Raw genomic sequence first — 13,470 nt, 5'->3', positions numbered from 1 at the left:
ATCCTGTTAATCAGGTTGACGTCATTGGCAGGGCTACTGAGCGCAGAGTTGAGTTCTTCCCGTTTCTTTTCGATAGCTATCTTGCTATTTAATCCTTGTTCTTTGCTCCAGTCCATTATGGCTCTTCTCACTCTTGATATCCTGTCTTTAATAGACAGTCCTGAAGCGTTCTTCCACGTCTCCGTTATCAGAGCTTTAACCTCCTCGTTATCCTTCAGTCTTCGGTCATATCTAAAGAGACCTCGTCGTCTCTTCCGCTCAGGTTCAAAGAAGGATAGGAGTGGCTTGTGATCTGAAGCTTCATAAGCCAAATATTGGCATCTAGCAGTTGGAAAAGTCTCTGCCCAAAGGGTGTTGGCAACTGCCCTATCCAGTCGACATCTAACTAAGTGGATTCCGCGTTGCCCTCGCCAGGACAGCGGATCTCCCGAGTGTCTCAGATCAAATAGATCGCCCTCTGAAAAGAAGGTTCTCAGGTCGCTGAAAGATCCTTCCGGTCTGTCTGGACCCCCAGACTTTTCATCTGAATTCAGGATGTCATTAAGATCACCTGTTAAGAACCAGGCTGCATCTCGTGCGTGTGCATTTGCAAGGAGTTGGTTCCATTTTTCTTTTCGGAGAGGTCTGTCTGTATTTCCATAGACAAAAGATGAAAAGAAATTTCTTCCTTCGAATGTAATACTCGTTTCAATACAATTTGCATCAGCCGAGATAATATCGAGTACAACATTTTGTTTCCAAAAGAGAGCTAGGCCTCCGGCGCCGTGTCCCGTCGGTGGCACTAGGTAGTGATGATCAAAATTAAGTTGCTCCAGTCGTTGAAGGATCATCTCTGAGGAATTTTTTGTTTCCATAAGGAAGATAACATCGGGATCATTGCGCTTCTTTATCTCCCTTAATCTGCGAACTGTCTGGGGATTCTCCAACCCCTGACAGTTCCAGCTCAGTATCGCTAAGGAACTCGATTTGGTGGATTTTGAAAATCCACCGTCTTCCTCCTCTGGGGTAGAAGGTTCCTTAGGGGCTGATCATCCGAAGCTCGGTCCTCAGAATCGCTTGGTTCAGAGGGTTTATCTGTTGCTCGACTGTGTCTAGCTTTAGGAATTTTTTCCGAAGTTGTTGTATCCGGGATGAGCTTCTTCTTGCACTTGGGAGCGTTGGTTTGTTGAGGTTTCCTTCTCCTTGGGTTTGTTCCTGCTCCTGTCCTCGGACTTGCTAGCACTTTCCTTTTTCCCGGAGGTCTTCCTGGTTTTCTTTTTGATGTGGCATCAGGGTCGCCTCCCGTTTCTGAAGGTTTTATCAACTTTGTTGTTCCCAGTCTAGCAGCTATAGGTAGTCTTCCTTTCTCCGACACCGGAGGAGGAGCCAACGCTAGTCTGCGTGATGCTGGGATCCGTTCCACATGTGTTTCAGTAGCAGGGGGAAAGGATATCCTGTGGGTTGCAGGGATTCGAATTCCCGGTTCCTCTAGTCCTTGAAGCTCTTGCGTTTGAGCTTCAAGTTCAGCACGCACCATGGCTTCTGCCGTTTCTTTAATTTGCCCCTGCTCTTCAGCTTGTCGGAATCTTTCCTTCCTAGCAGCACTCTCAGATGGGTCTTCAACATTAGGTTTCTCTTGTCTTCAATTATTATAGAGATACCTTTTTCTGCAGTGATGGGTTATTTTCTTTCTTTTGTTTCAGAAAACTATGTCTTCTTTCTCCTCCAGTTTCATTTTTAAGTTTGAAATTTACTTACCAATCGCCTATACACTCGTATGTAGTTTCTAGACCATATGAGCTCCTTTTATTTCTGATATCAATTGTTTTGGGGGTTAATTAATGCAAAGAGATCCTCCAAGCAAATCTTCAACATATGCTTTTTACTTGTATAAAGTTATCTATTTACTATTTAGGGTAAGAAAACAAATTATGTGTCTATTTAAGGGAAGAAAACAAATCAGTTTGTCTATTAATGAATGTGTTTTAGCCTACTAGAGTTTAGCTCAAACTGTTCGCGACATTCACTATATCACTTTTCATTTAAACTTTCTTTCTCAAGTTGTATAGAATATACATTCAAATGTTTGCCACAGTTCATTAAAGAGAAAAAATCTTATAATAGTTTGATTTAAATATCAAAGATTTGTTTTCAGGAATGAGTCTCATTTGCCAATGGCCATACCTTGCATAAACCCGAGGACAAATTTATAAGATTGTGTTTTGTTTTTACTCATCGATTGGTCTAAACGTAGTTTTTTATTTGTAATGTAAACTTTATTAAAAAATTGAGGGTTTATTTACAAACGAGTGGGAAAAGAATAAGGAACAAGACGAAACTTGCTACACTTTCTTAAATTTGTGGCTTCTATTAATAAATATTTTTTTGAAACAAAATTATAATAAATATATATACACTAAACTGCAAACGTAAATGCTAGCAAACAATCGTTCTTCTTAGGCTCACAAACTAATAAGTTTTTTTTTTCACTACTAATAAGTCTGAAATCACACTTAAGTTAAGAATCTAATCTCTAACCTTTTTGGCGGGTATGTGTTATCGTTGTATTTATGTTACATGTAGATACAAAGCGATTGTATTGATCATAAAACATATTCTAATGGTTTTACAAAGAAAATTATTATAATTGCATTAAGAAACACTAATAATAATAATAATAATAATTATTATTATTATTATTATAATTATTATTAAAATAATAATAATAATAATAATAATAATTATTATTATTATTATTATTATTATTATTATTTATTCCCAGAACAAAAGTGTAAGCCCAAAATAATTGTTTTGAACTAACTGAAACCTTTATTTAATTTGTTAGGCATATTATCATGATCCACGATTTGCGACTTAGGTGTGTATTAACACATAGGTGATAGGTATGATTAGTTTTTTCGGAGCTATTTAGGCATTGTATTTAGCCCATAGGAGTAATCAACAATAACTATATTGCACATAAACTTTTTCTTAGAGCGAGAACTATTCATCAAGATTGTTAACGATCTTTTTTTAAAATTGTTATATAAACGTAGCACTCATGTTCTTGTCTTCTTAATAATAAATTCAAGGCAAAAAAACTATATCATTCGATTGTTTTGTTGGAGGATCAGGAAACCAAAAGAAGACCAATTCAGTGAACAAAAGAAAGCTTTCATATATTAATAATAAATTATGTTGTTTATGTCCAAAGCACCAGATTATACATCTAATCACCTTTTTCTCGTCTTGTAGAGGATTAGCTAGCTATTATATTATGTTTATATGAAAATACATATCTTCGTATCAGGGCTGTGGCTGTGAATCCAATTTCCAAGCGTATATCCATATGAAATAAAAGAGTTTTGAAACTGTGATGGCACGTTTATTTATAGACTATGTTTGTTTATAGATGAACAATCTAAGGTTTACACGACATATTCCAACGCAGATATTATAATGCCTGAGCGGTTTTTTACTCACAAGTAAATACATGTATGATGTATCAAAGAATTTTATATACGGAGTTACGGGCTTTGTTGGTGCTTTGTATTAAAATCTTATACAAGAAAAACAAAATCAATTGTATTGTTTCTTATTTTACTTTTTTTTTTGCAAAAAATATGTATTGCAATATCATGAAATAAAACTCCACGCGTAATTAATTAACTAGAATCTCGTGGTACAACCTATACTTAGAATTCATGTAGCTAGTTTAACAATCATGTCTAAAACAAGGGCCATAAGCTTCAAATATCCGTATACAAATTATACATAATATATGGTCACCATTTATAAGAAATTATAATATACCAAAATAATCTTAAATAATTACTAGTTAAGACTTAAAAATATGAACTATCAACTAAACATTTGTATTTTACTTAACTAGAACTTTTCTGTATGGGGAATTAATTTGAATAGCCAAGAAACTTACCAAAATTAAACAAGCAATCATTAAAATGGGTTAGAACATTTTGTGTATAATATATACTAATTACAAGTTTGCCTTTGACATATACAAATATATACACAACTTTTTCTTATTTTCTTCTTTTTACTTTTTTTTTAATTCTAGTTTATTTCCTTTCATTTTACTTATATCCAATTTATAAGAAAAAAAATGATTAAAAAATCAGGATTTTCTGAAAAATATGTTTCACATATACCATATTTTAAGATTTTTAAAACAGATTCAAAATCTTCAAAATGAATAATCACAATTATTTTTGGGAAAATTTCATGTTTACCACTTTCATGGTACTACTTTCATGGTACCACTTTCATCTTTATCACTACTAAAGAGACATTTTCAAAAATATTTTCTTCATTAAGTGACAAAAGACTCTTATACCATTGTTGTCTATATATATATAATAAATCATTATCTAAATAAAAATAATAAAACTTTTATATTTTCGAATTTTACTTTTTCAAATTCGAAATTTTTTTTTATCTTTTTTGATTTTTTTTTCAAATTTTCATTTTGAAAATCGAAAATTATGTTTGAAACTATTTTTTAAATTTTTAATTATTTATTTGTATATTTATTAGAATCATAAATTTCATATTAAAAAAAACCCTACTCCACCCCGTAACTCCAAACTCTAAGTCTAGATTTGTATAAGTATATTTTATCCTTTGTTAAAAGTGATGGTAAAAGTTATTAGTGTAAACATATGTGGTATTTGTGGCAATTTTCCATTGTTTTTCTCTTTTCACATATACGAAATTTTTTCCTTTATATTGTTGAGGTTAGTGTTTCAAACTACATTCTACTACATATATGGAAGGAAAGAAATGATAAGAGGCACACATAGAAGCTAAAGTCAGTGACTCAGCTGTCGACACTTATTGAAAAGACAGTCAGGAACATGATCATGTCCACTCGCTATTTTGAGAAATCCAAGCTTCCAAAACTACTTCAAAGATGGTTTAAGTGACGCTAGTTTAGAACAAAAATTTCAGTAGCTAGTTTTTTTTTTTTTGATATCCGTGGAGGATTCCAGGCGGTAAACCCAGACTAATTTCCACGGGCACTCCAACTGAAGTTTCATTACCACTAGACCAAGAGCTTTTGGTTTTCAGTAGCTAGTTATATTCATATGATTCTTTATGTACATAGATCTTTTTTCTCTTCTTAAAATAAATTTAACATTTCACCAAAAAATAATCACAATTGTTAAGACGTAAGTATTCTTTTTATAAACCAAAATGTAATTAAAATATATTTATATACCATTCCATTTTTATATGAAACATAAAAATATAAATATATTTTATTGTTTTTTGTCTATAAGTTTTTGGGTTTGAGGTTATAACTTAATTTTGTAGCGATATATGATTTTGGATTTTCAAAATAAAATACTATTTTATTCTAGTTTATTAGTATATACTAAATGAGTGGAACGCAAACAAATTAGTTTTGTCAACTAAAAGAGAGGTAGAAATGTGGAAAAGTAAAAAACCAAACAAAAAACTAATGGAAGGGCCGGGAATCACAAGCACACAAAAATGAAATGAAAATTACATAAGCATAGAATTACAATATTTTTTTTTGAGAAATAGAAGAGAAATTAAGGAATACTATTGTCTTCACAAATTAACTTTTTGGACAACCTAAATATCAAGTAGATATTTCATAGGCTTTTGTTATACAGTCAATTAGCCCTTCTTTTATATACTTTTCTCTTTTTTTTTGGAAAAATGCATAAAATTATATATATTAGAATTCTTAACACCTTAACTCTTCAAAGTTTTCGACTAACACTTTAAACTTTCAGCCTAACATCACAAAAACATTCAATTTAACTTACTTACTCATCAAATCAAAAATTTGACCTGAATAGGTAAAAAGTGATGACGTATCAGTTTTTTAATAAATAAAATAAGAAATATCTAAAAATAAAGTTTACTCTAACTAGATATAGAAGAGATCTAAAAAAGATGGCTGGCTTGTCAAAACATGATTAAAATAAACCCCATTCTTCATCTTATTATGTTTTTTTTTCTCCCATTCGAAACTATATTTGGATCCGAAGAGGTAAAATTTCAATGTAAATTTGGCATAATTCCTTCCTAAATCATATTGGTTTAATCACACTAGTCAAACTCAATAGATACAGCTTTTTAATTACTTAGTTGTCCTAATAGATTTCAAAATTCTTTAGATTTTAACCCAAAATGTCTTCTTCTTCTTTTACAATCAAAATTTCATTCTATTATTCAAATAAGTGGTGGTCTGGATAATACCAGAATAAAACAATCAACGAAAAAGTTTCTTATGAAAACAATTTACAGTTCTATCTAATAAATCATCATTTTCATTATGGACTCAATTTTTTTTATGAAATCTTGAATGATTGAAATCTTTTTTGTAGTGCTACTATCTCTTTCACTTTTGTGAAAATTTTGGTAAATTCTAAGGTTATGTAATCATAGCGATCAAGTCCTTGTAATCCAATCCAAAATTTTGATAGGTATAATGAAGTAGCATACTTTCTATTATCCAAATTAGTGCTTTTAACTTGGAATGCAAATAGGTCTCTTGTCTTCATAGATTTCTTGTACTTATTAGCTGAAATTTTCCAAACATGTCTTTCCAGACCCAACCATAACCACTGAATCGCAATGTAAAAGTTTAAAAGCCATCCACCAAACATATGGTCTCTAGCATACAACTTGTTAATCATCCATCTTATTAAAGTAGAAGTATCTTTAGTATTTGTTTGGAAACATGAATAGTAGTAAAAAAATAAATATAATGATGTTTGAAAACATGGATAGCAGTAAGTTATGAAAAAAATAATGGACTTATGCTATTAAAATTTTTTGAAGTCTATTACATTATATTTAAAAACAATAATGAGCTTATATTATTTGATATGCATATTCAAATCAAAATAATAGTTTAAAATTAATTTATATCAAAAATTCATAAAAAATATACATATATTCAAAAATTGATATTTACTAACATATTTTCCAATAACCATTATAAAAATGTTTTCAATATATATAAGAAAAATACAATACAAAGCACAATTTCAAACATCATTTTAAATTATGGTTTTTATATTTCACATTATTATTTTTTAAATAATATATGTGACTATTTATATGATTATACATATAAAATATTATTAATTATAAGATTACTTATTTGATGGTACGTATAAAATATAATTAATTATATGATAACACATATTTTTGTAACCTATGATGACACATATAAGATATATAATAGTGATTAGGGGTGGGCGTTCGGGTTCGTTTTGGGTATGTTTGGGATTTCATGTTCAGTTCAGATCTTTAAAGATTCGGTTCGGATTTGAATAACCAATTTAAATTATTTTAAAAAATTTAAAATTTATTATATGCTTTAATATTTTTAAAGTCTATAAACAATAGATGATATTACATATAAATTTGAATAACATATGTCAGAGTACCTAACTTAACATATAAATTGGTTTGATTTAAATATTTAGATAAATAATTAATAATTATTTAAGTATTTTTGGAGTTTTGAGTATATTTTAACTATTTTAGATATTTACGTTTGATTATTTGTATATATTTTCAAGTATTTAAACGAACTTAAAAGTATCAGATATATTTTGGATGTTTTACATATATTAAATCTAATAATAATTAATATATATAAGTATATAAATCTATTTTGGATACCCAAAATATTTCAGTTCGGATCAGATTAGGTTTCAGTTATTCAAATATCAAAATTTTGAATAATCGGATATTTAATCAATTTCTATTTGGTACTACTTATTTGGATTGGGATCGGTTCGGTTCTTCGAATTCAAGTTTTTTGCTCAACTCTAAATAGTGACATAAAAACAAATAACATCATATTTATTAAAAAATATATCAGCACGAACGTGCGGATCAAAATCTAGTTAATATATTGTGGATATGTCACTATAGTAGCTGTTGCATTTGCTGAGAACTAAGCTTGACATTTTTATTCGGCATGTCTAGTCAGAACTGGATCCCTCTCAATTCTTATGAATAATTTGTTGTTATGAGCTTCCGAGAGATACCATAACGTCTATTATTACTAATAAAGAGAGAACTTTGACATTTATGTAGTACAACCTAGTCACGAAGGGTATATAAAACCAGAAGTTGAGTTTGGTTTTTATATATACATAATTTTGAATGCAAAGAGAAAAAAGAGGTTTGAAATGGAAATGAAGCCTGAGGCCAAATGATCCCTTAGGTTCATGACAATGACTATCTTCGGCACGCGCAACTTCAAGAGTTGAGAAACTTGTACATCACTAGGAAAGCTACATCTCTACAGAGAAGCACCATTAGAGAGTCTCCTGCAACAACTCAGGAACTGTTTTCAATGTCTTAGAGAGTAAATCAGTTTGTGACAAATCAGTTTCCTTTGGACCCCATTGAATAATATGGGGAAAGATAAGCATTTGCATAAAGTTTGTAACACAATCATTTCAGAGGCATAATGTTACACCCCATAAAACAAGTTTTGTCTATAATTAAGGTCAAGAAAAACTATTAAATTAAACTAAAAACAATGATCATATGTGAACGAAGAATTTAAAGCTAAGCTCGTGTGTTAGTGGACACAAACTATAACAGTAAAAATGAGGAAATATTAGTAAAAGGAATAATAATTACCTCGTAGAACAATATCTGACGGTGTAGGGACATTCAAGAAGATATGTTTTGAGTGATTTATTGAAACCTGAGAGAAATAAATGAGTCAATTTGATTAACAAGATTCAGAGTATAGAGCCTATGTGCTATTAAGTTCAATGAACTAGTAAATCTTTAAAATCTTATATGAGAGTGAAGGTAAGTCTTTGAAAACAATGACTGATCAAGCATCAAGTCCCAAGTATTTCAAACGATAGCGACAATTGAGTAATGTGTCTATATTGAGGGTTAATAGAACATAGAAAAGGAAATTATCTTATCAAGCTCTCTTCACGTGGTAAGTGGAGCCAATTCCTCACCCACTGCACTATATAGAAAGTAAGTAAGTAACATGAGTAAGAAAAGGACTTAAGATAACGCGAAAAGACATCTAAAAGACTTAGAAATTGAGCAGACAAAGTCTAGGAACCAGAATTGAAGTAGAAGAAGAGGAACCATCAAGTCTATTATCTCAATGGCTGAGCTTGAAAGTCTCAAACAAAGTGGAACCACTTTAGTAGAAAACAAAGTCACGAGCCGTATGCAGTAAGGCCCCTCCTCTAAGCCATGTCTCGGCATGCGCCACGTGGATACTAATATGATACGGTAGGATCAATATCTTTGACCGACTCAGTTGACTGATAGTTACCACTCACCAAAAAACTAACGATAATGTATGAGAAAAAAGATTGTGGGGTTGGGCAACTTTTGAGACATCAGAAGAAACTAATACTGTGGAGAAGAATGGGAAAAAAGTGAGTGAAAGTAAATCAGGAGCAGTAAGGTATAAAGCCCGAACTGTGACTTTTTGTATGTCACGTACGTTTCAGAACTATGCTAAAATATTGCCTGAATCAGATAATCTATTGAAACATGGTAGAGAGGCTAAAAACGTCTTCTTCAAGTACTCATACTTGTAAGAGAATCATGTCTATTCAGAAACAATAAAACCCGTGAATTTGTATGAAAAGAGAAAACATAAATGCACTAGGAAAAAAAAACTAAATGTGGTCAACTCAACTAGAAAAGCATCCTAGTCAAAGGTTACAGCATCTCCATGATCCATTATTATTTTCATTTTTATAATAGCACTAAAGGTGAAATTGTTCCAGCCCAACTCTATTTATTCTTTTATAATAGATAGTGCTATTTTTTTCTATAAATAGGAGAATAAATAACAATTCTCTATTTTCTATTCTATAATTAAAAATTGTTAATTTAGAGATATACATTAGAACAAACTTCACCTTTATTATAGAGTTTTTCTATTTTAGAGGTAAAAATAGCAAAATATATTCGAGATGATTTAAAAGGTGAGAGGCCACATGATCAAATGCCGTTTGGAACAGAACTAAAGTTACATGTTATGTATGGTTATGTTATGGTAATAAAAAAAAAAGATTATGTTATAGAGTTTCTCTATTTTAAAGGTAATAAAAAAAAAATTACATTCGAGATGATCTAAAATGTGAGAGGTCACATGATCAAATGCCGTTCGGAACAGAACTAAAGTTACATGTTATGCATGGTTATGTTATGGTAATAAAAAATGGTTATGTTATGGTCTTTTTTGCTAAAACGGTTATGTTATGGTTTCGGGGCTGGAGTAAATAAAATGTTATCCATATCAATTTTGAAGAGGATGACTCCTGAGTGGAATAATAAAAAATGGATTTTCTTAACTAGAAGCAAAAGAAAAAAAAAAGAACAAGTGACGAGTATATAAAAAAAATAAAAATTGGACTATAACTAGTTAGGATTAAGTGAATAACCGAAAGTTGGGTTTCCCGTAAAGTTTAAAACTCCGTAATTACATATGTACATATAATATATACATATACATATATGTATTTTAAGAATCTAGGAGCAAGAAATCCTAAATAATGTTGCTCTAAGGCTTTACATGGAAGTTTTAGACGTTAGATAGTGAATACCCCATGCGTGTATGAACAATATAAATAGAAAGCCCATCAGAAAGGCCCAATTGAATGAATCCGGGTCCAACACGGGTCAGCCCGTTTCAAAGAAGTTTATTTTCTGATTCGACTTTTCGCTTCTTCTCTGTTTTGCTACTCCCTCTCAAGCTTCTTTCGATTCAAAAGTCTCTGCTTTAGCTTCTGGGTATCGACGAGAGTAACGTGATTCGGAGACTCAAGGTAAGCCTACAATCCCTTCCTCGATAAATCTCCTGATCGCAATTGAAGTTCTCAGCTCTATGGACGAGCTGTGGAAATGAAGCTTGAATGCTATGAAGCAACGAAGAGGAAGAAGGCGGAGAAACAATTGACATAGACTTATAATGGTATCGATTTGTAATCTTGTTGTGGATTATCCAGACATTGGATGATGATACATTTTCTTTGAAAGTTTTGCCATGACGGTCAACAAGTTTCCCGGAGTACTATTTGACAACATGTTAACAAAAAGAATACATTGCTATATATTAGGTTTGTACAAGGAACTGAATTAATGTTCTGTATGTGCTGACTTGTCTGAAGAACGGAGAGATGGGATCTTGTACCAACCAGAAGAAAGTGTCGAAGTACGAAATAGAAGGCTCAGGCTAAAGCCTGTCGTAGAAACAAAGCATAGTATCACAAAAACAATATCGATTAATTATTGTCTTTCTATAAAATGGTGTTCTTCATTGGCTCTTCTAGGTTTACTCTCACAACTGAAAAATAAATCTTATATGTTTTGGTAGCTACCCAATAACGCATGTTTTACATGTTTAGACATAATTATATATCATATATAGTGAACGGAACTCAACACCATCAGATGAATTGTTTTCAATAGAATAAACACACTTGAACAAGAGTCAATCAACTAATACTGTCCACCATGCATTCTACGCTGAGATCATGAAGGTGTGTGTATACCAAACAAACCACATATGTTTTGAAACGGTGTATTCTAAAACTAGTTTGAAAATGACGTTGAGTAGCACGAAACTCGTAGACATGATAAAATTCCCACGTAAAATTGTTTTGAAAATTAATATTTAATCTAAACCCATTAACTCATCATAGTGGCAACCAAGTGTATATACACCAATACAAATAAATAAACAAAAGGAAAAGAAAGGCACTACGGTTCCATTCAGACAAAGGCTGGCGTATGAATGTGTGTATATATACACTAATCTACGGTGGTGCATAAACATCATTGTATTTTCACCGATCACAGAAATTTAAAGAGAGAAAAATATGGGAGTGTACTTAGGCAACTATTGTTATGTGATGATAATAGTGTTGGTATTGGGAAAAGAAGTGAGAAGCCAGTCTTTAAAAAATGGTTATTATTCATCTTCATGTCCAAGAGCTGAGTCCATAGTAAGATCCACTGTTGAATCTCACTTTGATTCTGATCCCACCATCTCTCCTGGCTTGCTTAGGCTTCATTTCCATGACTGTTTTGTCCAGGTTCTAATACTTATTTAATCACAATCTCCTTTGATCATAATTTAATTATACAAGTCAAACTGATAAGTTGAAATTTGACCTATTTAGGGTTGTGATGGATCGGTTTTAATCAAAGGAAAAAAAGCGGAGCAAGCCGCTCTAGCTAATGGTGGTCTTAGAGGGTTCGAAGTGATAGATGATGCGAAAGCACAACTCGAGTTAGAGTGCCCAGGAGTTGTGTCATGTGCAGATATACTTGCACTTGCTGCTCGTGACGCTGTTGACTTGGTACGCAAGTTTACTAAACCTAATTTTAGGGTTTTGATTATTCCTTAAGAAGATTTTTTGTATTGATTACGTATGGTAACAGAGTTCTGGACCAAGCTGGCGAGTTCCAACGGGTCGTAAAGACGGTAGAATTTCGCTGGCATCGGAAGCATCGAATCTACCTTCACCATTTGACTCCGTTGCTGTTCAAAAGCAAAAGTTCGAAGCTAAAGGGCTGGATGCTCATGATCTAGTTACTCTACTAGGTATGTATATTTATCTCTATATATATCTTTCTTTCCCGGATATTTATATATTGTACTTATATATAAAAGTATTTTCATTTTAACAATTATAGAGTATATGTTTATGTACATAACTTATAAATATTTTGGGAGTTTAATTACTAATATCACTTATCTATACGTAGTACGAAAATAATTATATAAATTTCTTTTTTTTCATTAAGATCTGATGTTAATAAATTGATAACACAATTATGAGGTCATGCAGGTGCACATACAATAGGACAAACGGACTGTCTCTTTTTCCGTTACCGTTTATACAACTACACGGTGACGGGAAACTCGGACCCAACCATAAGCCCATCGTTTCTTACGCAGCTCAAGACTCTTTGTCCTCCCAACGGAGACCCATCAAAACGTGTTGCTCTTGACATTGGCAGTCCATCAAAATTCGATGTAAGCTTCTTCAAGAACCTACGAGACGGTAACGGCATTTTGGAGTCGGACCAACGGCTTTGGTCGGACTCCGAGACAAATGACGTGGTGAGGAAGTATGCGAGTACTATTAGAGGTTTGTTAGGGTTAAGGTTTGATAAGGAGTTTGGTCAAGCTATGGTTAAGATGAGTTCCATTGAGGTAAAGACAGACGTTGATGGTGAGGTCAGGAAAGTTTGCTCTAAGATCAACTATTGAGTAGAACATATATAAAAATATATAAATAATACCAAATGCATGGTAGATGATCTTGTCGTTAGCAAGGAGTGCTTTGTGTAAATGTCGACAAGTTCGACCCTCATGCTTGTATGTTTAACTTCTCATCACTGGCCAAATAAAATTTTGGACCAAAGGTCTGAAAGTTCATGTAATAAAAATATATAGAAATGTTTTCTCTA

At 32.0% G+C, this 13,470-nt stretch overlaps 1 protein-coding gene across 1 annotated transcript; it reads left to right on the top strand.

The window, feature by feature from the left end:
• Window positions 1-11,811: 11,811 nt before the first annotated feature.
• Window positions 11,812-13,470, top strand: LOC106443558 (peroxidase 25). The gene is made up of 4 exons (XM_013885113.3): window positions 11,812-12,086; window positions 12,174-12,353; window positions 12,436-12,598; window positions 12,846-13,470. Exons 1-4 carry the CDS (start codon window positions 11,871-11,873, stop codon window positions 13,268-13,270), a joined length of 984 nt encoding a protein of 327 aa, XP_013740567.2. The 5' UTR covers window positions 11,812-11,870; the 3' UTR covers window positions 13,271-13,470.

This window comes from Brassica napus, chromosome A3 (genome assembly GCF_020379485.1).
Source record: "Brassica napus cultivar Da-Ae chromosome A3, Da-Ae, whole genome shotgun sequence".
NCBI lineage: Eukaryota > Viridiplantae > Streptophyta > Magnoliopsida > Brassicales > Brassicaceae > Brassica > Brassica napus.
The sequence above is the reverse complement of the archived record's forward strand: the minus strand, read 5'-3'. Positions and strand labels throughout refer to the sequence as shown.

What these genes read in the sequence shown, in the direction of transcription:
- LOC106443558 (XM_013885113.3), top strand. Translation starts at nt 11,871, where the DNA reads ATGGGAGTGTACTTAGGCAACTATTGTTATGTGATGATAATAGTGTTG. An exon ending in TCCATGACTGTTTTGTCCAG is followed by an intron (nt 12,087 to 12,173) that starts GTTCTAATACTT and finishes TGACCTATTTAG; the next exon opens with GGTTGTGATGGATCGGTTTT. An exon ending in TGATCTAGTTACTCTACTAG is followed by an intron (nt 12,599 to 12,845) that starts GTATGTATATTT and finishes GAGGTCATGCAG; the next exon opens with GTGCACATACAATAGGACAA.